The sequence below is a fragment of the Petromyzon marinus genome, unplaced genomic scaffold (assembly GCF_048934315.1).
Source record: "Petromyzon marinus isolate PM22_M1 ecotype Great Lakes invasive population unplaced genomic scaffold, UKy_Petmar_22M1.pri1.0 PM_G_Scaffold_25, whole genome shotgun sequence".
NCBI lineage: Eukaryota > Metazoa > Chordata > Hyperoartia > Petromyzontiformes > Petromyzontidae > Petromyzon > Petromyzon marinus.
In genome coordinates, this window is record NW_027422817.1 from 105,119 (window position 1) to 131,388 (window position 26,270).

At 56.4% G+C, this 26,270-nt stretch overlaps 1 protein-coding gene across 2 annotated transcripts; it reads right to left on the bottom strand.

The window, feature by feature from the left end:
* Nucleotides 1-5,358: 5,358 nt before the first annotated feature.
* LOC142913353 (semaphorin-4D-like) lies at nt 5,359-20,167 on the bottom strand. 2 transcript variants are annotated; one of them, XM_076060858.1, is made up of 14 exons: nt 20,051-20,167; nt 16,807-16,958; nt 16,086-16,142; nt 15,474-15,572; nt 14,607-14,718; nt 13,901-14,008; nt 12,626-12,771; nt 12,022-12,194; nt 11,785-11,929; nt 10,918-11,119; nt 8,323-8,444; nt 7,197-7,360; nt 6,799-6,860; nt 5,359-5,995 (listed from the first exon to the last, which is right to left on the bottom strand). In XM_076060858.1, the coding sequence occupies exons 1-14, from the start codon at nt 20,142-20,144 to the stop codon at nt 5,430-5,432; spliced, it is 2,202 nt and encodes a 733-aa protein (XP_075916973.1). In that variant the 5' UTR covers nt 20,145-20,167; the 3' UTR covers nt 5,359-5,429. The 2 variants fall into 2 exon arrangements, with proteins under 2 accessions (XP_075916973.1, XP_075916974.1); XM_076060859.1 differs by lacking the exon at nt 15,474-15,572.
* Nucleotides 20,168-26,270: the final 6,103 nt, after the last annotated feature.

Consider the following 26,270-nt stretch of genomic DNA (forward strand, 5'->3'; position numbering starts at 1 on the left):
ACAACACTTAAACGCCAATTCTTAAATGCCAACGCTTAAACTCCAACCCTTAAACGCAAACCATTGTGTTTCACCATTTACGTTTAAAACGCATATACTTAAGTTTAAGGGTTTACGTTAAAGAGTTGACCCTTAAACGCAAACCTTTAAATACAACCCTTAAACGCCAACTCTTAAACACTAACCCTTAAACTCCACCCCTTAAATGCAAACCATTGTGTTTCACCATTTACGTTTAAGGGTTGGCCCTTAAACGCAAACCGTAAAACGCATCTACTTGAATTTAAGGGTTTGCGTTAAAGAGTTGGCCCTTAAACGCCAACTCTTAAACACAACCCTTAAATGCATATTTCTTGTGTGGGTTGAAGGGGGAAGTTTTCCTCGCCACTAATTTTTGCTGCGCCCAGGAATTGAACCGAGATCGCTGGGTTCATGGTGCAGTGTTGCCAACCACTGAATAAGAACTCCACCCCAATCAGCCATTTGTCGATTTACTCCAATCAATATCCACTAGAGGGGCTCTCTCAAGCGGGGGGAGGGGGCGTGGGCGCTGCGGAGAGCGATCGTGGTGGTGGTGATGGTGTCAGTGGTCCTGGTAGTGTTGGTCCTGATGGTGGTGGTTGACCTGCTCTAGAAAACCTTAACTGGAGCGGTCGATGCCGCCGTAGAAACCGGAGAAGCTGAAGCACGCAGAGAAGGGCGGCCGCAAACACGTGGAGCTGGATCCTGACCCGGGGGCCGCCAAAGAAAGGCCGCAGGGTTGAGGAGCGAGCCAAAGAGGCCAGGGAAACGGGTCACCATCATCATCGCCATCATCGCCGGCATCATCATCACAGCAATCATTGTCATTGTTTGCGTAGTTAGTAGTTACTCCTGCATGTGTTGATTTGCTGTGTGTGAAGACCGTTGTTTTGGTTTTGGCTGTTTTGTAGACACTTCCTTTTGATGTGTTCCCCATGTGTGGTCAGGTGCAGAGATGTACGTGTACGTGTGTAAGTGTGCGTGCACTTGTGCGGAGCGTTAGTGTCGCGGTTAGCGCACTACGCCATAAACCCGGTGACCCGGGTTCAATTCCGCTCACGGCCAACACCCAGTGACGATTATCTGAACCGGTCCCGGGCCTCCCCTAGGTCGACTCGGCCTCAAATGAGTACCTGGTGTGGTGTGTAAACATCGCCACCGGGGAGACAAAGGTGGTCGGGCGCGGTGCTGGCCACCCACCCCCTCGTGTGCTGTTCCGACCTTCGTAGGTGCTCGCTAACAGCACTTGCCCCTACAGTCTGTTAAGGCTATTCAGGGGATATTCATCTTTGTCTTTTTGTGCGCTGGTGCGAGCAGTAGTGCAGCTGTTAGCACACTGCCCTGTGAACCCCACGACCCGAGTTCAAATTCCCACTCACGGCCAACACGGTGACTGATATCTGAACTGGTCCCGAGCCCTCCCCTAGGTTGGCCGAACCTTAAAAAATTTAGTACCTGGTGCGGTGTGCAAAACATCAACGGTGGGGAAACAATACCGGTCGGGGCTTGGTGCTGGCCACCTTACCCCTTCGTGTGCCACGTCAGCCTGAATAGGTGCCGACTTGAAAGCACTTGCCTCGGCAGTCCGCTACAGGCGTTTGCCTTTGATGTGCGGTGGGCGACGGCAGGCTGACCGACAGCGACGCGAAGGGATCCGCAGAGGAGCAGACGTCCCAGGACGACGAGGAGGCGGGTGAGTGACAGGCGACGACGGAAGGAAAAAAAATAACTTTTTATTTTTTCACCAGGAAAGGGCCTACTGGAGCGACGCGGCTCTTTTTCAGTAAGTGGCCTGGCTGTCGCGACCGGCAGCTTCGTGAGAAAGTGGCTCGTGATCGCACGCAAAATTAAAGCAGCCAAAGTACAGCAAAACCTTGGATTGCGAGTAACTTGGCCTGCGAGTGCTTTGCAAGACGAGCAGAAATTTTAACTAAATATTAACTTGATAAACGAGCGAGGGTCTCGCAACACGAGCGGTGTACGTGTAGACGCTTTGTACTGCTGAGCGCCACGCGATTGCAACCGACGTACGAGTGCTTTGACGTACGAGTGCTTTGGATTACAAACACGTTTCCGGAACGAATTGTGCCCGCGATCTAAGGTTTCACTGAATCTCTTAAACGCGTGACGTTGATTCTACGAATGCAGAGGTGAAAACATTTGCCGCTGGCTCACCACGGCGCGTTGCTGCCGCCGCCTTGCCCGCTCCGTCTGCCGTTCCACCACAGCGACCGTCGAGTCGACGAATATCTCGCGCGCCGGCAACGCTCGCCGTTCGGCGTTGTGCACCGGCACCGCCCTGCTCGCCGTGAAGCTCCGGCAATTCCCCCTTTCTCGCCAAGTCCATCCGCTTCCGGTGACAACAAAAATAGCCATGTCGACTCACAGCGCGGCGCCACCATCCGCCGCTCGCTCTCGGGCAGAGAGAGCGGCCCACTCGGAGGCTCGAGGAGGAATCACTGACGAGCGGGGAACGCAGCAGCCGGCGCCTAAATGTCACCCTGAGCTCTGCAGTCCTCTATATATGAAGGGTGTTATCGGCCAATCAATGAGTAATTATCCACGTGAAAGGAAACCGGAGTGCCTGGACGGAACCCACGCATTCGAAGCCCAGGTCCGAGCAGTCGATGTTGTAGTTGTTGTGGATGTTGCTGGTGGTTGTGGTGGTTGTTGGTGGTGGTTGTGGATGTTGTGGATGTTATAGTTGTGGATGTTGTGGATGTTATAGTTGTGGATGTTGGTGGTGGTTGTGGATGTTGTGGATGTTGGTGGTGGTTGTGGATGTTGGTGGTGGTTGTGGATGTTGTGGATGTTATAGATGTGGATGTTGGTGGTGGTTGTGGATGTTGTGGATGTTATAGTTGTGGATGTTGGTGGTGGTTGTGGATGTTGTGGATGTTATAGTTGTGGATGTTGGTGGTGGTTGTGGATGTTGGTGGTGGTTGTGGATGTTGTGGATGTTATAGTTGTGGATGTTGGTGGTGATTGTGGATGTTATAGTTGTGGATGTTGGTGGTGGTTGTTGGTGGTGGTTGTGGATGTTGTAGTTGTGGATCTTGGTGGTGGTTGTAGATGTGATAGTTGTGGATCTTGGTGGTGGTTGTGGATGTGAGAGTTGTGGATCTTGGTGGTGGTTGTGGATGTGATAGTTGTGGATGTTGGTGGTGGTGGTTGTGGATGTTGTGGATCTTGGTGGTGGTTGTGGATGTGATAGTTGTGGATCTTGGTGGTGGTTGTTGTGGATGTGATAGTTGTGGATGTTGGTGGTGGTGGTTGTGGATGTTGTGGATCTTGGTGGTGGTTGTGGATGTGATAGTTGTGGATCTTGGCGGTGGTTGTTGTGGATGTTGTAGTTGTGGATCTTGGTGGTGGTTGTGGATGTGATAGTTGTGGATGTTGGTGGTGGTTGTGGATGTTGTAGTTGTGGATCTTGGTGGTGGTTGTGGATGTTGCAGTTGTTGTGGATGTAGTGGTGGTTGTGGTGGATGTTGTGGTGCTTATGGTTGTACTCGATGGAGCTGCTGTTGATGTACTGGACGTTGTGTTTGTGGATGCGGTGGCGTTTGCGGATGAGGTGGCGGTTGCAGATGTGGTGTAAGTTGTAGCTGTTGGCGGTGGTTGTGGATGTTGCGGTTTTAGTGAAGGGTTGTGGTTGGAGCGGCTGTCAGACGCGTTGTGCGCGTCGCGCGTTCACGACCCGCCGCCGTTGCGCGTCCCCAGAGCCGCGAGCCGATGCCAAGGTACAGAAGCTCGTCAATGACATCAAGCTCGCTCTCAAGCTCAACAGCCTGGTGAGGACACCCGGGGGTAGCGGGTGGGTGGGGGGGGGTGGCCCCATTCATAATAATCCCCGTGGCTAGCGAGTCGCGCCGTTCCCGCGGCGTGGGGCCGTCATCACGGGGCCAGCGCGCGGCCGTGACCACGACCGGCCTGGCTGGACCGGAGCGCCTCCGTGGCTGCACCGACAGCGGCATCACAGACACCGCCGTGCACCTCCAAGAAGCAGCTCAAGGCTCTCTCACCTGGTTCAGCCTCTCACCTGGTTCAGCCTCTCACCTGGTTCAGGCTCTCACCTGGTTCAGCCTCTCACCTGGTTCAGCCTCTCACCTGGTTCAGCCTCTCACCTGGTGCAGCCTCTCACCTGGTTCAGCCTCTCATCAGTTCAGGCTCTCACCTGGTTCAGCCTCTCACCTGGTTCAGCCTCTCACCTGGTTCAGCCTCTCTCCCATTAAGGCTCTCATTCAGGCTCTCACCTGGTTCAGGCTGTTACCTGGTTCAGGCTCTCACCCATTAAGGCTCTCATTCAGCCTCTCACCTGGTTCAGCCTCTCACCCATTAAGGCTCTCATTCAGACTCTCACCTGGTTCAGGCCGTTACCTGGTCAAGCTATCATCATTTCAGGCTCTCATTCAGCCTCTCACCTGGTTCAGCCTCTCACCTGGTTCAGCCTCTCACCCATTAAGGCTCTCATTCAGGCTCTCACCTGGTTCAGGCCGTTACCTGGTTCAGGCTCTCACCCATTAAGGCTCTCATTCAGACTCTCACCTGGTTCAGCCTCTCACCTGGTTCAGCCTCTCACCCATTAAGGCTCTCATTTAGACTCTTAGCTGGTTCAGCCTCTCACCTGGTCAAGCTATCATCATTTCAGGCTCTCAACGGGGTTCAGGCTCTCACCTGGTTCAGCCTCTCACCCGTTCAGGTGGAGGGCTAATGCTAACGGTTCGTGCGCTGCGTTATGCACCTGGAGAGCCGAGTTCGTTTCCCGCTCGCAGCCAACACCAGTGACCATTATCTGAACCGGTTCTGGGCCTCCCCTAGGTCGACTCGGCGTCAAACGGTGCGGTGTGTAAACATCGCCCCCTACGCTTCACAGCGCTTGCCCCAACAGACTGCGCGAGCCATACGGAGGCGCTCTGCGTGCGCGTGCAGGACACCAAACGGTGCCTCGAGTACTTGGATGAGCCGAACAACTCGCCGCAGCTCGGCCTGCAGCACGGCCTGCAGAAGCACACGGAGGTGGCGGCCAATGCCACGCAAGGTGAGGCCCACCAGCCCCCCAACTGCCCCCCGCAGGACTTGCTGATCCTCGCCATCACATCCTCCAACCCACACCCCCACTCGCCCCACCCCCCCCCCCCCCCCACTCGCCTTCACAACCCAGCCATCACACAGTTGCCGTACGGTCTCTGTCGATCCTTTCAAGCCGGTTGAGTTTAACCAGGCACCTTCAAACCACCATGGAATTTCTACGTCTCACTCCTACTTCTCCGGCTCGCGAGGGCATCGCAGTCCCCGTCCGCCCCCCCCCCCCCGCCCCCCCCCCCCCCACCTTGCGCTTCGGCATCCGCGTCTCCCCTCGGCGAGAGACCTCCGAAGGGTCCCCACCGCCCCTCGTGACGAGGGAGCCCTCAAGGCGTCGCTGGCGGCGCGTCGGCGACGTCGTCCGCGCCGGGCGAGCACGGGAAGGCGGCGTTTGGGAAGAAGCGCCTCTTCGCGGCGACCGCCGCCGCCGCCAGCACGAGCGTCGCCAGCAGGCCGACCAAAAACCCCGGGCCGAACCCCGGCGGGGAATCGGACGCGGAGGCGTCTTTACCGGGCACGCCGTGCGCCGACTCTGACGTGGCCGCGGTGCCCGTCGTTGGGTCCGGCCTCGCCTGCCGCCCGTTTGACTTCCGCTCGGTTTCGGAGGAGGAGGCGGTCGACGACGAGGAGGAGGAGGAAGAGCCCGGAAGCTGCACGGTATAGCCGGCGACGAGGCGCCGGTGGCCGCCCTCCTCGGCCCAGCACAGGTACGTGCCCGTGAGATCCCGGGGGGCCGGGGGGGCGCCCTGGCGGAGCAGCAGGCCCGCCCGGGGCAGCGGCTGCCCCGGGGCCGGGCCGGAGTCTCGCTCCCAGGAGAGGCGAGCCAGGCGGGAGGGGGGGGAGCAGGGCAGCAGCAGCAGCGGCGCCAGCGCCACGCGGACGGCCACCACGTCTGCACGCGACGCGGGGGCGGCGGAGACGACGGTGAGGACGGGACAGCGGAGACACGGGGAGGGAGAGACAGCGGAGACACATGGAGGGAGAGATATGGGGAGGGAGAGACATGGGGAGGGAGAGACAGCGGAGACACGGAGAGGGAGAGACATGGGGAGGGAGAGACAGCGGAGACACGGGGAGGAAGAAACAGTGGAGACACGGGGAGGGAGAGACATGGGGAGGGAGAGACACGGGGAGGGAGAGACATGGGGAGGGAGAGACACGGGGAGGGAGAGACACGGGGAGGGAGAGACACAGGGAGGGAGAGACAGCGGAGACACGGGGAGGGAGAGACACGGGGAGGGAGAGACATGCGGAAGGAGAGACAGTGGAGACACGGGGAGGAAGAAACAGTGGAGACACGGGGAGGGAGAGACACGGGGAGGGAGAGACACGGGGAGAGAGAGACACGGGGAGGGAGAGACACGGGGAGGGAGAGACACGGGGAGGGAGAGACACGGGGAGGGAGAGACACGGGGAGAGAGAGACACGGGGAGGGAGAGACACGGGGAGGGAGAGACACGGGGAGGGAGAGACACGGGGAGGGAGAGACACGGGGAGGGAGAGACACGGGGAGGGAGAGACACGGGGAGAGAGAGACACGGGGAGGGAGAGACACGGGGAGGGAGAGACACGGGGAGGGAGAGACACGGGGAGGGAGAGACATGCGGAAGGAGAGACAGTGGAGACACGGGGAGGAAGAAACAGTGGAGACACGGGGAGGGAGAGACAGCGGAGTGCAGCGCGGTGAGCACCGACCTGGCGGGTGAGCGGAGCAGAGCGTCGTCGCGTCACCACCGCTCACGTCCTGCAGCCACGACCTGTGGGGAGGGTGGGGGGGGGCACACAGGGGAGGGGGATGGGGGAGCGGCGGTGCAGCGGTCAGCGCTACGCTGCGCTACGAGCCCGGCGACCCGGGTTCGATTCCCGCTCACGGCCAACACCCAGTGACGATTATTATAACCGGTACTGGGCCTCCCCTAGGTCGACTCGGCCTCAAATGAGTACCCGGTGTGATGTGTAAACATCATCACCGTCGGTGTAGTGCTGGCGGCCCACCTCCTCGTGCGAAGTTCTCGCTAACAGTCTGCGAAGGCTACGGGGGGGGGTGGGGGGGGGGGGTGTCTTTGTCTTTGTGCGATTGCCGCCCCGCTCACCCGGCGCCGGTCTCCCCGCCGTGACGCCTGCACAGCCTCCGCTGGGGGTCCCAGGCGCAGCAGGGATCCCGCGCCAGTACGCAGTCCCAGCACGCGCGGTAGCGGCCACAGCGGCACACGGGCAGCTGCACCACCCCCGAGGGGCCGGCCACGACCACCGAGGTCTGCGCCGCACGTACACGCCGCACGTACACGCCGCACGTACACGCCGCACGTACACGCCGCACGTACACGTCTCACGTACACGCCGCACGTACACGTCTCACGTACACGTCTCACGTACACGCCGCACGTACACGTCTCACGTACACACCGCACGTACACACCGCACGTACACGCCGCACGTACACGTCTCACGTACACGCCGCACGTACACGCCGCACGTACACGCCGCACGTACACGCCGCACGTACACACCGCACGTACACGTCTCACGTACATGTCTCACGTACACACCGCACGTACACGCCGCACGTACACGCCGCACGTACACACCGCACGTACACACCGCACGTACACGCCGCACGTACACGTCTCACGTACACGTCTCACGTACACACCGCACGTACACGCCACACGTACACACCGCACGTACACGCCGCACGTACACGTCTCACGTACACGTCTCACGTACACGTCTCACGTACACACCGCACGTACACGCCACACGTACACACCGCACGTACACGCCGCACGTACACGCCGCACGTACACGTCTCACGTACACGCCGCACGTACACACCGCACGTACACACCGCACGTACACACCGTACGTACACACCGCACGTACACACCGCACGCCGCACAGGACCGCACACGCACCGCACGCGAGCTTGCGGTCAGGCTCGGCCACGCCAATAAACGCCACCAGTCGGCGGGCAGAGATAGCGAGCGCGCCACAGTAGTGGCGAGTACTTGAGACTAGTAGCGAGTTGCACCGTTCCAGTGGGAGAGTTGTGAGTTGTGAGTGCACCGCACTAGTTGTGAGTTGTGAGTGCGCCGCACTAGTTGTGAGTTGTGAGTGCACCGCACTAGTTGTGAGTTGTGAGTGCACCACACTAGTTGTGAGTTGTGAGTGCACCACACTAGTTGTGAGTTGTGAGTGCACCGCACTAGGAGGGGTCACCTGGTCGTGGGTCAGCACCATGGACAGCACCGGCTCCTGCTGCCCCAGCGCCTGCAGCTCCTCCACCAGGTGAGGATCTCCGCGCGACTCCGGCAGCACGGCGCGGTGCAGCGCGCCCGCGTCTGGGGGGGCGGCCGAGACGCGGCACAGACACACGCACCCATTCAGGGGCCGGGGCCCAACACTGGGAATTCAGGGGTGTGTTGGGGGTCTCTGTGTGTTGGGGGTCTCTGTGTGTTGGGGGTTTCTGTGTGTTGGGGGTCTCTGTGTGTGGGGCTCTGCGTGTGTTGGGGGTCTCTGTGTGTTGGGGGTCTCTGTGTGTTGGGGGTCTCCGTGTGTTGGGGGTCTCCGTGTGTTGGGGGTCTGCGTGTGTTGGGGTCTCTGTATGTTGGGGGTCTCCATGTGTTGGGGGTCTCCGTGTATTGGGGGTCTGCGTGTGTTGGGGGTCTGCGTGTGTTGGGGGTCTCTATGTGTTGGGGGTCTGCGTGTGTTGGGGGTCTGCGTGTGTTGGGGGTCTCCGTGTGTTGGGGGTCTGCGTGTGTTGGGGTCTCTGTGTGTTGGGGGTCTCCGTGTGTTGGGGGTCTCCGTGTGTTGGGGGTCTGCGTGTGTTGGGGGTCTGCGTGTGTTGGGGGTCTCTGTGTGTTGGGGGTCTCCGTGTGTTGGGGGTCTCCGTGTGTTGGGGGTCTGCGTGTGTTGGGGGTCTGCGTGTGTTGGGGGTCTCTGTGTGTTGGGGGTCGCCGTGTGTTGGGGGTCTCTGTGTGTTGGGGGTCTGCGTGTGTTGGGGGTCTGCGTGTGTTGGGGGTCTCCGTTTGTTGGGGTCTGCGTGTGTTGGGGGTCTCTGTGTGTTGGGGGTCTCCGTGTGTTGGGGGTCTGCGTGTGTTGGGGGTCTCTGTGTGTTGGGGGTATCTGTGTGTTGGGGGTCTCTGTGTGTTGGGGGTCTCCGTGTCTTGGGGGTCTCTGTGTGTTGGGAGTCTCCGTGTGTTGGGGGTCTCCGTGTGTTGGGGGTCTGCGTGTGTTGGGGGTCTCCGTGTGTAGGGGTATATGTGTGTTGGGGGTCTCTGTGTGTTGGGGGTCTCCGTGTGTTGGGGGTCTCCGTGTGTTGGGGGTCTGCGTGTGTTGGGGTCTCTGTGTGTTGGGGGTCTCCATGTGTTGGGGGTCTCCGTGTATTGGGGGTCTGCGTGTGTTGGGGGTCTGCGTGTGTTGGGGGTCTCTGTGTGTTGGGGGTCTGCGTGTGTTGGGGGTCTGCGTGTGTTGGGGGTCTCCGTGTGTTGGGGGTCTGCGTGTGTTTGGGTCTCTGTAGGTTGGGGGTCTTCGTGTGTTGGGGGTCTCCGTGTATTGGGGGTCTGCGTGTGTTGGGGGTCTGCGTGTGTTGGGGGTCTCTGTGTGTTGGGGGTCGCCGTGTGTTGGGGGTCTCTGTGTGTTGGAAGTCTGCGTGTGTTGGGGGTCTGCGTGTGTTGGGGGTCTCCGTTTGTTGGGGTCTCCGTGTGTTGGGGGTCTCTGTGTGTTGGGGGTCTCCATGTGTTGGGGGTCTGCGTGTGTTGGGGGTCTCTGTGTGTTGGGGGTATCTGTGTGTTGGGGGTCTCTGTGTGTTGGGGGTCTCCGTGTCTTGGGGGTCTCTGTGTGTTGGGAGTCTCCGTGTGTTGGGGGTCTCCGTGTGTTGGGGGTCTGCGTGTGTTGGGGGTCTCCGTGTGTAGGGGTCTATGTGTGTTGGGGTCTGCGTGTGTTGGAGGTCTCTGTGTGTGGGGGTCTCTGTGTGTTGGGGGTCTCTGTGTATTGGGGGTCTCTGTGTGTGGGGGTCTCTGTGTGTTGGGGGTCTGCGTGTGTTGGGGGTCTCCGTGTGTTGGGGATCTGCGTGTGTTGGGGGTCTCCGTGTGTAGGGGTCTATGTGTGTTGGGGTCTGCGTGTGTTGGAGGTCTCTGTGTGTGGGGGTCTCTGTGTGTTGGGGGTCTCTGTGTATTGGGGGTCTCTGTGTGTGGGGGTCTCTGTTTGTTGGGGGTCTGCGTGTGTTGGGGGTCTCCGTGTGTTGGGAGTCTCTGTTTGTTGGGGGTCTGCGTGTGTTGGGGGTCTCTGTGTTGGGGGTCTCCATGTGTTGGGGGTCTCTGTGTGTTGGGGGTCTCAGTGTGTTGGGGTCTCCGTGTGTTGGGGGTCTCTGTGTGTTGGGGGTCTGCGTGTGTTGGGGGTCTGCGTGTGTTGGGGGTCTGCGTGTGTTGGGGGTCTCTGTGTGTTGGGGGTCTGCGTGTGTGGGGGTCTCTGTGTGTTGGGGGTCTCCGTGTGTTGGGAGTCTCTGTGTGTTGGGGGTCTCCGTGTGTTGAGGATCTCTGTGTGTTGGGCGTCTGCGTGCGTTGGGGGTCTCTGTGTGTTGGGGGTCTCTGTGTGTTGGGGGTCTGCGTGCGTTGGGGGTCTGCGTGTGTTGGCGGTCTCCGTGTGTTGGGGGTCTCCGTGTTTTGGGGGTCTGCGTGTGTTGGGGGTCTCCGTGTGTTGGGGGTCTCTGTGTGTTGGGGGTCTCCGTGCGTTGGGGGTCTGCGTGCGTTGGGGGTCTCCGTGCGTTGGGGGTCTGCGTGTGTTGGGGGTCTCTGTGTGTTGGGGCCCCCCCACCTGTGCCCAGCAGCAGCGTCCTCCAGCTCTTGCCGTCCAGCGCCGCCATGTCGACCACCAGCAGCCGGTTGTAGGCCACTCCCGGCACCAGCAGCCAGGGCCGGCCCCCCTCGGCCTTCACCGCCTCGTCCATCAGGGGGTGGTCGGAGACGAAGTTGAGCGTCTCGGAGGGCAGCGTCTGCGAGTCCCAGCCCAGGGGACACTGCGAGGGGGGGTGGGGGGAGCGGAGGGCCGCGTGTCCTAGAGAGTGCTGGAGTCCACACCACGTGCACAGCGAGCGCCGCGTGTACAGTGACGTGTACAGTCTCGTGTACAGCCACGTCTACAGTTACGAGTACAGTCACGTGTACAGTCACGAGTACAGTCACGTGTGCCGTGACGTGTACAGTCACGTGTACCGTGACGTGTACCGTGACGTGTACCGTGACATGTACAGTGACGTGTACCGTGACATGTACAGTGACGTGTACAGTGACGTATACAGTGACGTGTACCGTGGAGTGTACAGTGACGTGTGCCGTGACGTGTACCGTGACGTGTACAGTCACGTGTACCATGACGTGTACCGTGACGTGTACCGTGACGTGTACAGTCACGTGTACCGTGACGTATACAGTGACGTGTACAGTGACGTGTACCGTGACGTGTACAGTCACGAGTACAGTGACGTGTACCGTGACGTGTACAGTCACGAGTACAGTGACGTGTACCGTGACGTGTACAGTGACGTGTACAGTGACGTGTGCCGTGACGTGTACCGTGGAGTGTACAGTGACGTGTGCCGTGACGTGTACAGTGACATGTACCGTGACGTGTACAGTGACGTGTACCGTGGAGTCTACCGTGGCGCGCACTGCCGGTACTCACGTCTCCGGGCCGTTGTGCGGGCAGGGCCCCCGCGTAGGGGGCCCACCGCCGGTCGGCCCCTCCCTGGTGCTTGAAGCGTCCGGAGAAGACGCGCCGCACCTCGTCCACGCGGTACGAGCAGACGGCCGAGACGGCGCCCCCGCCCCTGCAAGGACGCCCGCGGCGACCGCGCGTCAGAGCCCGCGTCGACCGCGCGTCGGTACCCGCGTGGCGTGGGGCGGAGGGCGACTCGCGCACCAGCGGTCCGTGTAGAGGGCGTAGAACACGGTGCCGGGCCGGCCACGGAGGCTGCGGGTCGACACGACGTGCCGGAGTCCGGCGAACGCCGTCCCTCCCAGCGAGCAGTCGAGCCGTGACTTGAGGAACGTCGTCCACTTCCTCTCCAGCTTCTTCAGGCCGCCCGTGTCACCCTGGGGAACGCGGGACGATGACATTCCCCAGCTCGTCCTTCGCACGGGCGAGTGCCGCGGGCAAGCGCCGTAAGCGAGCGACCCCCCCCCCCCCCCCCCGTGGTGCACGGCCACGGCGCACGAGGCGGGGCGGACGACCGGTAACCGCGCGTGGCGCCGACGCTTTACACGCGACCGCACCGGGGAGGCCCGGGACGGCTTCATGCGTGCGTCTCCTACGTTGCCGTGGGAACACGCAAAACTCCACCCGGAGAGTTGCCCGAGTTCTGAAATTGACCCCAGGCCCCCTCCTCCGGCCACGAGGCCAGAGGAGGGGGCCTGGGCGACCGCCGCGCTGCCACCCTCCTGCCCCCCGTCGTGCCGCGGGGGTTGGCACGCCCGCGTCTCTCCCTCTCTTCGTACCCCCCCGCCCCGCCCCGACGCCTCCTCACCGTGCAGACGCGCGCGACCCTCGGCACCACCACCCTGGAGAAGAAGTCGAACTCCACGGCCGTCTCCGAGAAGAAGAAGTAGACCTTGTTGTCCTGCTCCCGCGACTCGCTCTCGTTCACAAACTCCGACGCCACGAACGTCGGGTCTGTGCGGCCACGACACCAACAACAACGTCAACAACAACGCCGACAACACCAACAACAACGCCAACAACAACAACGCCAACAACAACGCCAACAACGTCAATAACAACACTAACAACGTCGACAACATCAACAACAATGCCAACAATGTCAATAACAACACCAACAACGCCGACAACATCAACAATGACAACAACACCGACAACAACAACGCCGACAACGTCGTCGTGCGTGCACGTGCAGTCGACTCTCGATCATCCGCGGGCGGTTTTTCCGATTTGCGGATTAACCGCGCGCACCTAAAAACAAGTGCACATTGATACACTTGTTTTAGGTGCTTAAACCAAAAAAATATGTTCTCCATGTGATCACCCTCAATTTTCTTAACTTAAACATAATTTATGCCCCAAAACAGTAAAACCTTGGGATCGCGAGCACAATTCGTTCTGGAAACGTGTTTGTAATCCAAAGCACTCGTACGTCAAAGCACTCGTACGCCGGTTGCGATCGCGTGGCGCTCGGCAGTACAAAGCGTCTACACGTACACCGCACGTGTTGCGAGACCCTCGCTCGCTTATCAAGTTAATATTTAGTTAAAATTTCTGCTAGTCTTGCAAAACACTCGCAGGCCAAGTTACTCGCAATTCAAGGTTTTGCTGTATTAGTGCTTTTTTTAGCATAGAGATCCGTGGAAAATGGTTCAAAATTTTTGATTATCCGCTATTTTAAATTATCAGCGGCCGTCCTGCCCGTCATTAGCACGGAGTCTACTGCGTTTTAGTTATCGCAGCGGCTGAGCATAGGCCGACTCGAAGGGGCAAAAATGCCAGGCGTAAAATTGTAATAAAGAGTCAGTCCGATGTTTGTCAATCCCGGCCCCTCTGCCCCTCCCCCCCCGCCGATTAATATAATCAATAATAATAATTTATCACGCGGAGAAATAATCGACATCCGTCGGGACAGCAACCGCCGCGTGTTCGCCGTTCCCTGCGGCCGGCGTCGCGAGGAGCGGCGTTGACGGCGTGCAGAGTCACGGCGCGGCCCACGCGCAAAAGTCTGCGGATATGAATTTCTACACAAATTGGCGGGGGGTGGTGGAGGGAGAGAGAAGGGGGGGGGGGGCGAACTCACTGTACAGCCAGCTGCTCGACAGCTCGCTGGACATGCTGCTAGGGCTCCGCTGCACCACCGACTCGGTGCCCAGGTAGTTGCTGCGCGTGCCCGAGTAGAGCTCTCCTCCTGCAGAGGGAGGGGACGCGATGCCGCCGTCACCGTCACGGCCGTCGCTCTCCGTCGAGCGTAACGCTTCCACCGGCGTCGACGCTCGATTAAAGATTAGAGACGGGCGGGGGGATGGGGGAGACTTTTTTTCACGTGGGGAATGTTGAGTTTTCCATGGAGGGTTTCGGCAGGCGTGCGCCCGATGATAAAAACGAACGAATTTGCCGGCGCTGCGCGGCACCGGCCGGCGCAGCCGAGAACGGAGACGCGAGACGCGGCCCCCGAATGCGGCGACGCACGGAGCTCTCCAACCGCGAGATCGCCGCGATCCCTCTCCGCTGTGGTCCCCCGCACTGCCGCGCTGTCTCCCTGCAGCCAACTCAGCCGGGAGGTCGACGGGACGGCCGCGATGACTCGAGCAGGGGTGAGGTGATGCAGAGGGTGCGTAGGATGCGGTGGGTGGGTGGGTGTAGGATGCGCGATGCGTACAGCGGTGTGTGCGTGGGATCTTTAGTGTGGCGTGCGGGTAAATGCAGAGCGTGCGTGTGGTGAAGCGAGGTGTGTGGTGTGGCGTGGGTGAGCGGAGGGCAGTGTGGGAGCTGCGATGGACACGCACCGGTCATCAGCGAGGTGTGCCTCTGCTCGGGGTCAAAGGGGCACTTGCCCCTGCCGTTCTCCTCCATCACGGTCCCTCCAGGATTTTTCACAAACGAGAAGTCGGTTACGTTCTACACGCGGGGTCGCACAGGGGGGGGGTCGCACGGGGTCACAGCCACAGGTCACGCCAGCACGCGTGAACTCGTGCCAGAACGTACACCGGCTCCCATCAACACACAACAAAGCACTAACGTGCACTTTTAAATCATCTAGATTGAAAACTCTTTTTTTTATAACAGTTTTTTGTGTTTAGTTTGTTGTCCTTCCCCCACACCTCCGATTAGCACGGTTGGCTACGTGCGGTGCAAAAGAAGTTCAACAGACACGGTAATATTCACCCACACAAGCCAATGCAGAAACACTACAACACCCCAAGGTGCGTGTTCATAGTGCGGTGCGCTAACCACTGCACGACTGCTCCACCAATAAATACAAAGATCCCCCACCGTGTAGCCTCAACAGACTTTTGGGACAAGTGTTGTTCACGAGCACCTTGGAAGGCCGGCTCGGCACACGAGCGGGGGGGGGGGGGGGGGTGGGTGGCCAGCACCACGCCCGGCCGCCTTTGTCTCCCCAGTGACGATGTTTTACCGCACGCCGCCACGCCGGGTGCTCGTTTGAGGCCGAGCCACCCGAGCGGAGGCCCGGGACCGGTTCGGACGACCGTCACCGGTGAGAGGGAATCGAACCGCGCACGCTCGGGAACACCCACGGAACACCCACGGAACACCCACGGAACACCCACGGAACACCCACGCACGCGTCCCCACCCCCCCTGGCGCGTGGCGGCGGCGGTGGCGGAGGGCGGGGGGGCGGCAGCGCTCACGATGTAGGCGCACTTGGGCTGGAAGGCGCCGGTGCCGCACGCGTACAGCCGCGTGCCGTCGAGTCGGTGCAGCACCCGCACGAAGTTGAAGCACTCCCTCTGCGGCACAGGGCGTCCCTCACGCTCGCACCGGGCCACCCCTCACGCTCGCAACGCGGCCCACCTTTCTCACGCTGACGACGATTGGACCGCACGCGCCCACGAGACCCTAACGGACACACCGGGGTTTCCCCGCAGCGATTATGGAATCCACACGGTCGCAATGCCACCGCCCCCTCCCCCCCCCCCCATGGATGTAAAAGGATTGGGGCGCCACGGTGGCTGGGAGATGTTAACTACCTCGCCCGGTGCGCAGGAGGCCGTGGGTTCGATCCCGACCCTGACGCCCGTTCTGTATTCGGAGTTTACGGTGTCCCTCCTCGTGGTCGTGTGGATTTTTCTCCGGGTCCTCCGGTTTTTCCCTCCGCATTTAGAAACGTGTTCAAGAGTATTTGGCTGCTATCAATTATTTCCACGTGATAAGCCACATCGTTGAGCTATCATTTGTGATAGCCAGGCTGCATCTGAATAAAATAGCTATATTTAAGAAAAGCGTGCATTAGTTTACGGTACCTGGCTGTTCCTCTTCGACTGACACATCTTCATTTGGCTGTCAGCCTTCCAGGAGAGCTGATGAGAGAGAGAGAGGCAAACAGACACAGAGGCAAGAGGGTCACGGCCAGATACGAGCGCTCGAGAGACGGACACGCAGACGGGGCGACCGAACAGACGCACAACGCAGTCATACCGATGGTCAAGCAGACGGCTTGACAAGCACAGGCGTTCACAGACACAAACACAGAACTCTGGGAACAACAACGCTACTCAACACGAGGCGTCACGATGTCGAGGGAAGCCCACGGCCGTTCACGCCGCCCGAGCCTTCAACAGACGCCTCAAAGAGACGAAGGTTATACGCGGGGAGGTCACCCGCGTGAACCCGAGGTCGCGGCGTCAGAGGTCACGGGGTCAGGATTCACGGGCCGGCCCGAGGTCGCGAGTCTCAGGACCTGTAAGTCACCGAGTCCCTGGGTCACGAGCGTCGGGGTTCCGTCTCTCCGGAGGTCCCCGTTCTCTACGGAGGTCCCCCTGGCTACGGCGGTCCCCTGTCACCCCCGGATCCCCATCCACACATTCCCCAGATCTCTCCGGGTCCCTGTCCCCCGGGTGCCCTTCGGTCCCCCGGCTAGTGGCGTCCCCGCCAGATCCACGTCCCCCTGGTGCCCCCACGCCCCGGGTGCCCCGGCTAGGGGGTCCCCCCGGCCGCTGGCGGGGTTCCCCCCCCCTCACTCACGGCGGGGTGGAGCTCGCGGGAGACGTTGCGGGCGTCCAGGGCGAGGATGGCGTCGCGCGCGCCCACGTAGAGCGCCGAGCGCTGCGGCACCAGCAGCAGCGCCGACGCGTTGGGCACGGCGCGGAAACTCATCGCCGCCTCCCGCGCCAACTCTGAAGGGGTGGGGGGAGGGAGCGGGGCGGGGGTGGGGTGAGGCCCTTGCAATGACAGAAGTAACCGATGGTGCGAAATCATTTGCATGCGGCGCCGTTTCCCCAGCTCGAACGTATGTCCGTCCCCCCCGCCCCTCTAGTACCCGATTAGTGCCGGCAGCGGCGGATCGCCGGTGGGGAAAAAAAAAAATTTGCCTGCGCGCCGCTGCGTCGCAGTCGGCCTCACGTGGCCGCCGGGCCGCAACGAACGGGTCGCGAATTCGCGGACGGCGCGGCACACCGCCGCCCGTGGGCCGCGTGAACTCAAGCGGGGGGAGAGGGGAGGGGGCGTGCGTTCCGAACCCCCCCCCCCCCCCCCCACCGCGGGGTTATCGATATTCACAAGCGGGCGTCATGTAAATGCGGGGGGAGAAGCGGGCGCTGCGGAGAGCGGTCGTCGTTGCAGTCAGCTCGCTCCGCCGCTAAACCGGCGAGCCAAGTTCCATTCACGCTCACGCTCGACACCAGCGACGCAATTATCCAAAGCGGTTCCTGGGCCTCCCCTAGGTCGACTCGGCCTCAAATGGGTACAGTGGGGGAGACAAAGGCGGCCGGGCGTTGGTGCTGGCCACCCACGCCCTCGTGTACCACCGTGCCCACGGCCTTCACGGGTCCCGCTACTCACCAACGGCACTTGCCCCGACAGTGTGTTCAGGCTACACACGGGGGGGGGGGTAATCTCTGATGGGCCGCCGCTGCTGCTGCTGAGAGATAATCATTGGAGGTGAAATTTCCACCGTTCGTTCCGCTGGCATCACGGCGCCGTGTTAACAACACCTCCCACCGTGATCACAATTGTTACTATCGTCACAACTGTTACTATCGTCACAACTGTTACTATCGTCACAACTGTTACTATCGTCACAATTGTTACTATCGTCACAACTGTTACTATCGTCACAACTGTTACTATCGTCACAATTGTTACTATCGTCACAACTGTTACTATCGTCACAACTGTTACTATCGTCACAATTGTTACTATCGTCACAACTGTTACTATCGTCACAACTGTTACTATCGTCACAATTGTTACTATCGTCACAATTGTTACTATCGTCACAACTGTTACTATCGTCACAACTGTTACTATCGTCACAACTGTTACTATCGTCACAATTGTTACTATCGTCACAACTGTTACTATCGTCACAACTGTTACTATCGTCACAACTGTTACTATCGTCACAATTGTTACTATCGTCACAACTGTTACTATCGTCACAATTGTTACTATCGTCACAACTGTTACTATCGTCACAACTGTTACTATCGTCACAACTGTTACTATCGTCACAATTGTTACTATCGTCACAACTGTTACTATCGTCACAACTGTTACTATCGTCACAACTGTTACTATCGTCACAATTGTTACTATCGTCACAATTGTTACTATCGTCACAACTGTTACTATCGTCACAACTGTTACTATCGTCACAACTGTTACTATCGTCACAACTGTTACTATCGTCACAATTGTTACTATCGTCACAACTGTTACTATCGTCACAACTGTTACTATCGTCACAATTGTTACTATCGTCACAACTGTTACTATCGTCACAATTGTTACTATCGTCACAATTGTTACTATCGTCACAATTGTTACTATCGTCACAATTGTCACTATCGTCACAATTGTCACTATCGTCACAATCGTCACTATCGTCACAATCGTCACTATCGTCACAATCGTCACTATCGTCACAATCGTCACTATCGTCACAATCGTCACTATCGTCACAATCGTCACTATCGTCACAATCGTCACTATCGTCACAATTGTCACTATCGTCACAATCGTCACTATCGTCACAATCGTCACTATCGTCACAATCGTCACTATCGTCACAATCGTCACTATCGTCACAATCGTCACTATCGTCACAATCGTCACTATCGTCACAATCGTTACTATCGTCACAATCGTTACTATCGTCACAATCGTCACTATCGTCACAATCGTCACTATCGTCACAATCGTCACTATCGTCACAATCGTTACTATCGTCACAATCGTTACTATCGTCACAATCGTTACTATCGTCACAATTGTTACTATCGTCACAATTGTTACTATCGTCACAATTGTTACCATCGTCACAATTGTTACCATCGTCACAATTGTTACCATCGTCACAATTGTTACCACAATTGTTACCACAATTGTTACCATCGTCACAATTGTTACTATCGTCACAATTGTTACTATCGTCACGATCGTCACCATCGTCACGATTGTCACTATCGTCACGATTGTTACTATCGTCACGATTGTTACTATCGTCACAATTGTTACTATCGTCACAATTGTTACTATCATCACTCCGTCTCCTCCCCCCCAGCACCCCCCACCCCACACCACCGGGGGAGGGGGGGTTGAACAGGCAGCGAGATAGCGAGCGACGACGGGAATGCCGTGCCTGCGGAGAGGCCGGTGGCATCGCGCGACTTATTTATTCTCGCGCGAGCTTGGGAAGAGGCGGGAGATGACAGGAGGGAGGAATTCCAGGGCGGAGGCAGCGCAAGGGAAAGAATTTGATTTTGTTAAAAACGGGTTTTTTGTTATTCCGCTGAGGACTTGAGTAAACCCTCAGGCTGGTACGAGGATGAGCGAAAAACGCCAAAAACATTCGCTCGGACATTTCAACTTTACAAAACGATCTGACCTGCACAGCGGGCAAAAAAGCAACAGGCAAAAAAAGCAACAGGAAATCTCATTCAGCTCCATAAGAAGCTCTCCCCCTTCCACCGCCACTTCTACCCGGCAATCCAACCGCCCGTGTAGTGCGCCGCAGGACAGGGAACAGCGTGGCGAGGAGGGCGAGCCGGTGCGACTTAAAACCACCACCGTCACGCCCACCGCCATCGCAGCCTAGACCATCGCCGCATCCTCCGCCGCTGCGGCTGCTATCGAATCGTCCGCCATCACACCCGCCACCGTCGCAACACCCACCCCATCGCACCACGACCCACACCGCTATCGCACAAAACCCATCGCACCGACCATCGCCGCCACCACCACCACCGCCGCAGCAGCCAGCACTCACCTTCGTAGGAGAAGCTGACTCGGGGCACCAGCGGCCCCTCGGCGGCCACGCGCAGCGCTCCCAGCACCAGCACCAGCGCCGGCACGGTACCCATCTCCCCCGCTGCTCTCCCCTCACCACCCCCGCCACCCTCCTCACCACCCTCACCGCCCTCCTCACCGCCCTCCTCACCACCCTGGGTGCTGCGTAGGAGAACGCAGTGGCCACCGAGCGTAGCCAAGGGCCCTGCCGTGGGTCCCTTCCTCTGCCTCCTCCTGCCGCAAACCGTCCTATCTCGTCACGCAGGTCGGCATCCGTGTGGCGCACGCACGGCGCAGACACAGCGCACTCGGGCACAGCACAGGCACAGCGTACACATGCACAGCACAGACACAGCGTACACAGACACAGCGTACACAGACACAGCATACACATGCACAGCACAGACACAGCGTACACAGACACAGCGTACACAGACACAGCGTACACAGGCACAGCGTACACATGCACAGCGCAGACACAGCGTACACAGACACAGCGTACACAGACACAGCATACACAGACACAGCACAGACACAGCACAGACACAGCGCAGACACAGCGTACACAGACACAGCGTACACAGACACAGCGTACACAGACACAGCGTACACATGCACAGCACAAACACAGCGACTCTTCACAGTTAATAAATCAGTTCTTTTTTACATCACACTCGTCAATAACACGGGTGGCCTTGACACAAAAGATGACGTGCTCTGAAGAAAGGGAACTGCCAGAAACGTCGTGGACTACAGGCAATCATCGACTGTCCCGTGGCTTCGTGGGGGAAGGAGTCACCGGATTTTCAAAAACGCCTGATCACTAATCATCATTATTTAAAACATCTTATCTTCGCACATTCTTGCTTTTAGGTGTTGTGTTGTATACATTTTGAATAAATAAACATAAAAATACCTTCCTAATAACATAGGTTTTTGGGTTCGATCGCTTTATTTATAAATGTGTCGTAACCCTCCACCACCCGACACGGCCAATCAGCAAAAAAAGTGTCACGTTGAGAAAAGACAAATAGTTCACTACTTTAGCCCACCGGTGTCTTAAAGAGTGAACCCACAGCATTTACAGTTTGAGTACGATGTTTCGCTGGTAATTACATCCAGCATCATCGGGCAATTCGCCAGAATGGTAAAGCCCTCGCTTGCTCCCGGTCTTAAATAGAGCAGATTATTTGGAGGTGGTGAGCTATCCACAGAGCCGAGTCATTCAGGGCCATCAGGAAGTTGCTCGGTCAGACAGGAAGTCATAGAGTCACTCACAGCCGAAATTGTATCACAGACTGCAGCAGCAACCCCACAAGGAAGAGTCCATGAGCACGGGGGACAGATGACATTAGTCCACACTCTCCTCTGCGGCATGGAATGTCGATGTCGCACCTCCGATTTAGCAGGGTTAGCTACGTGCGGTCCGAAAATAAGTAAAAATAGGCACACGCACGTGAAGGGAGTTTCGCAACATTGTCATTTCCATAATAAGAGGCTTATATTATTTTGGGTGAGATCGCGTAAATATAAATGTGTCGTTAAACCCGCCACCACCCGACACAGCCAATCAGTAAGGAGGTTGTCACGTTAACAAAACGTGGCCAATTCGTTACTAGTTCAGCACTAACCGGTTGTGTTGGGAGAGTAAAACCCACAACATTTACAACCGAGCACAATTCAGGTTTAACCTGGACCATAACAAACGTGAACTTCGAGCGGCGCTATGCTGTGCCCACGTTTTTGTGCCAAGCTTCTTTTTTCCCCACAATGCCTCTCTTCGAGCCATGGGCTTCCTCAAAGACGCCGGCGATCGTGGCCTTCCTTCCACTTAGCTCCGTCCATGATATTACTCAAGAACTTGACAGTCTATGGGGCGACATTTGTGCATGGGCAACGTTGGTCCATGGGCGACGTTGGTCCATGGGCGACGTTGGTCCATGGGCGACGTTGGTCCATGGGTGACATTAGTCCAAGGGCAACGTTAGTTTATGGGTGATGTAAGTCTATGGGCCACTTCAGCCTATGTGCCATGTCTACATTAACTCTCTTGTTTCCTTAATACATGTTCGAGAAGTATAACTTGCCTTGATAAAATTCTACTTACAGTATATTATTTTTGTTACTCATCTCAAACGAGGTAAAAACTATTAGGAATAAAGTTGTGCGGCAGAGTTGTCACGTTTTAAAAAAATAAGTTATTCGGTTCATAATGGCGTGGTCATTTTCAACTCTTGAGTCAGCAAGAACCATTCTTTTCACGTGACGGAGACTCGTTTCAAAAGTTAACGATCAAACGTTATTCGGGAAGATTTAAAGTTTCATAAAACATCATCGCCGTCATCATTCACGACCTATCCATTGCCGGATGAAGGCCCTCCCCCCCCCCAAACCATCACCACCTCGCGAGGACCTGCGAAGTCACCATCCATCTGGTACCGGCACCTCCGATTAGCACGGTGGGCGACGAACGCACTCATTTCACTTACACGCAAGGCGCTTGCCACAAGTGAACCGCGCACTACCTTGCCGATCTCTCAACACCGACCGGAGCAACTTCACTCGTCGAGGAGCGTAAACCATCACACGCAAACTCCGCTCATCCTCGCCTTTGGCGCGCCATCGAACAAAGACGGCGGTGATCATCGCATCGCGCGCTTTCAGGGGCGGCTTCTGCGGCCGTCTGGCACGCTCTTCCTTCCGATGTTAAGAAGCCACTGGAGCCGTGCAAATTTCAAATCATCAAGATCGCAAACTCAATTTTTTGAGAACCGCTTTTTGTGTTCGGTTCGTTGGCCTTAGCCCGTATACTCCGATTGGCACGGGTTGGCTACGTAGGGTGCGAAAGAAGTTGAACATGCATACACACTGCCCGCAGACTGACACTACCCATCGAATCAACACTGCACCTCCGATTAGCACGGGTTGGCTACATAGGGTGCGAAAGAAGTTGAACATGCATACACACTGCCCGCAGACTGACACTACCCATCGAATCAACACTGCACCTCTGATTAGCACGGGTTGGCTACGTAGGGTGCGAAAGAAGTTGAACATGCATACACACTGCCCGCAGACTGACACTACCCATCGAATCAACACTGCACCTCTGATTAGCACGGGTTAGCTACGTAGGGTGCGAAAGAAGTTGAACATGCATACACACTGCCCGCAGACTGACACTACCCATCGAATCAACACTGCACCTCTGATTAGCACGGGTTGGCTAAGTAGGGTGCGAAAGAATTTCAACACGCGTACTGTACACAGAAGTGACGCACGTGCCACGGTTCCCACCTCGGCTGTGGTTGTCTTCTTGGGCGTGTTCGCTCAAAAGGCTAACACCGCTCCCTCCACTCCCTCGTGAGTCTCGAACATCATACGTCATCCCTCCCGGCCATAAAGTAAACTATTAAAACTATAATCTATATTTATTTTGACAGCGTAAGGCCCCACCGAGCTATATAGGTCTCTTTCAGCAGCGACGTGACCACAAGTGATCGCCCAATGGAGTGGCTTATCTTCGCGTGCACATTCAAAAGCCGCCAATTAAATATGGAGGGGGGGGGGGAAACTGGAGGACCCGGAGAAAAATCCACGCGACCATGGGGAGAGCAACAAAATATACACAAGGCGTCAGTCAGGGTCGGGATCGAACCCACAACCTCCTACATACAAGGCGAGGTAGTTTACATCTCACCACCATCGTACTCAAATAACTTCAACAATTACAATAATAACTCTGCTGATAGCACCACTAACTGGAGTAATTCCACTCCTACCAACACTGACTGGAGCGACTTCACTCATAGCATCACTGTCTGGAGTAATTCCACTCCTACCAATACTGACTGTAGTAACTTCACTCATAGCAACACTGAGTGTAGTAACTTCACTCATAGCAACACTGAGTGTAGTAACTTCACTCATAGCAACACTGTCTGTAGTAACTTGACTCATAGCAACACTGACTGTAGTAACTTCACTCATAGCAACACTGACTGGAGTAACTTCACTCATTGCCACACTGACTGTAGTAACTTCACTCATAGCAACACTGACTGTAGTAACTTCACTTATAGCAACACTGACTGTAGTAACTTCACTCATAGCAACACTGACTGTAGTAACTTCACTCATAGCAACACTGACTGTAGTAACTTCACTCATAGCCACACTGACTGTAGTAACTTCACTCATAGCAACACTGACTGTAGTAACTTCACTCATAGCAACACTGACTGTAGTAACTTCACTCATAGCAACACTGACTGTCGTAACTTCACTCATAGCAACACTGACTGTAGTAACTTCACTCATAGCAACACTGACTGTAGTAACTTCACTCATAGCCACACTGAGTGTAGTAACTTCACTCATAGCCACACTGACTGTAGTAACTTCACTCATAGCAACACTGACTGTAGTAACTTCACTCATAGCAACACTGACTGTAGTAACTTCACTCATAGCAACATTGACTGTAGTAACGTCACTCATAGCAACACTGACTGTAGTAACTTCACTCATAGCAACACTGACTGTAGTAACTTCACTCATAGCAACACTGACTGTAGTAACTTGACTCATAGCAACACTGACTGTAGTAACTTCACTCATAGCAACACTGATTGTAGTAACTTCACTCATAGCAACACTGACTGTAGTAACTTGACTCATAGCAACACTGACTGTAGTAACTTGACTCATAGCAACACTGACTGTAGTAACTTCACTCATAGCAACACTGATTGTAGTAACTTCACTCATAGCAACACTGACTGTAGTAACTTGACTCATAGCAACACTGACTGTAGTAACTTCACTCATAGCAACACTGACTGGAGTAACTTCACTCATAGCAACACTGACTGTAGTAACTTCACTCATAGCAACACTGACTGTAGTAACTTCACTCATAGCAACACTGAGTGTAGTAACTTCACTCATACCAATACTGACTGTAGTAACTTCTCTCATAGCAACACTGAGTGTAGTAACTTCACTCATAGCAACACTGACTGTAGTAACTTGACTCATAGCCACACTGACTGTAGTAACTTCACTCATAGCAACACTGACTGTAGTAACTTCACTCATAGCAACACTGAGTGTAGTAACTTGACTCATAGCCACACTGAGTGTAGTAACTTCACTCATAGCAACACTGACTGTAGTAACTTCACTCATAGCCACACTGACTGTAGTAACTTCACTCATAGCAACACTGACTGTAGTAACTTCACTCATAGCAACACTGACTGTAGTAACTTCACTCATAGCAACACTGTCTATAGTAACTTCACTCAAAAGTAACTCCGTAGGTAACTTCACTCCATGCATCAACTCTCAGACTCCAGAGAACCAAATATTGTTACTACCCCCATCATCATCACACTACCCACAGCATCACCACTCCCACCATCACCACCTCCCCCATCACGCCACCTCCCCCATCACCACCTCCCCCATCACCATCCTCCCCCATCACCCCCCCCCCCCCAAACATCACTTCCATTGACACCTCCATCACCGCTCCCATCACAACACGCGTAACTTCCCGCCAACTCTACCACAGTCACCATCACCACCCAACCTGAATCACCATCACCACCCAACCTGAATCACCATCACTAGCCAACCTGAATCACCATCACCACCCAACCTGAATCACCATCCAACCTGAATCACCATCACCACTCAACCTGAATCACCATCACCACCCAACCTGAATCACCATCACCACCCAACCTGAATCACCATCACCACCCAACCTGAATAACCATCACCACCCAACCTGAATCACCATCACCACCCAACCTGAATCACCATCACCAGCCAACCTGAATCACTATCACCACCCAACCTGAATCACCATCACCACCAAACCTGAATCACCATCACCATCCAACCTGAATCACCATCACCACTCAACCTGAATCACCATCACCACCCAACCTGAATCACCATCACCACCCAACCTGAATCACCATCACCACCCAACCTGAATAACCATCACACCCAACCTGAATCACCATCACCACCCAACCTGAATCAACCATCACCACCCAACCTGAATCACCATCACCACCAACCTGAATCACCACCCAACCTGAATCACCATCACCACCCAACCTGAATCACCATCACCACCCAACCTGAATCACCATCACCACCCAACCTGAACACCATCACCAACA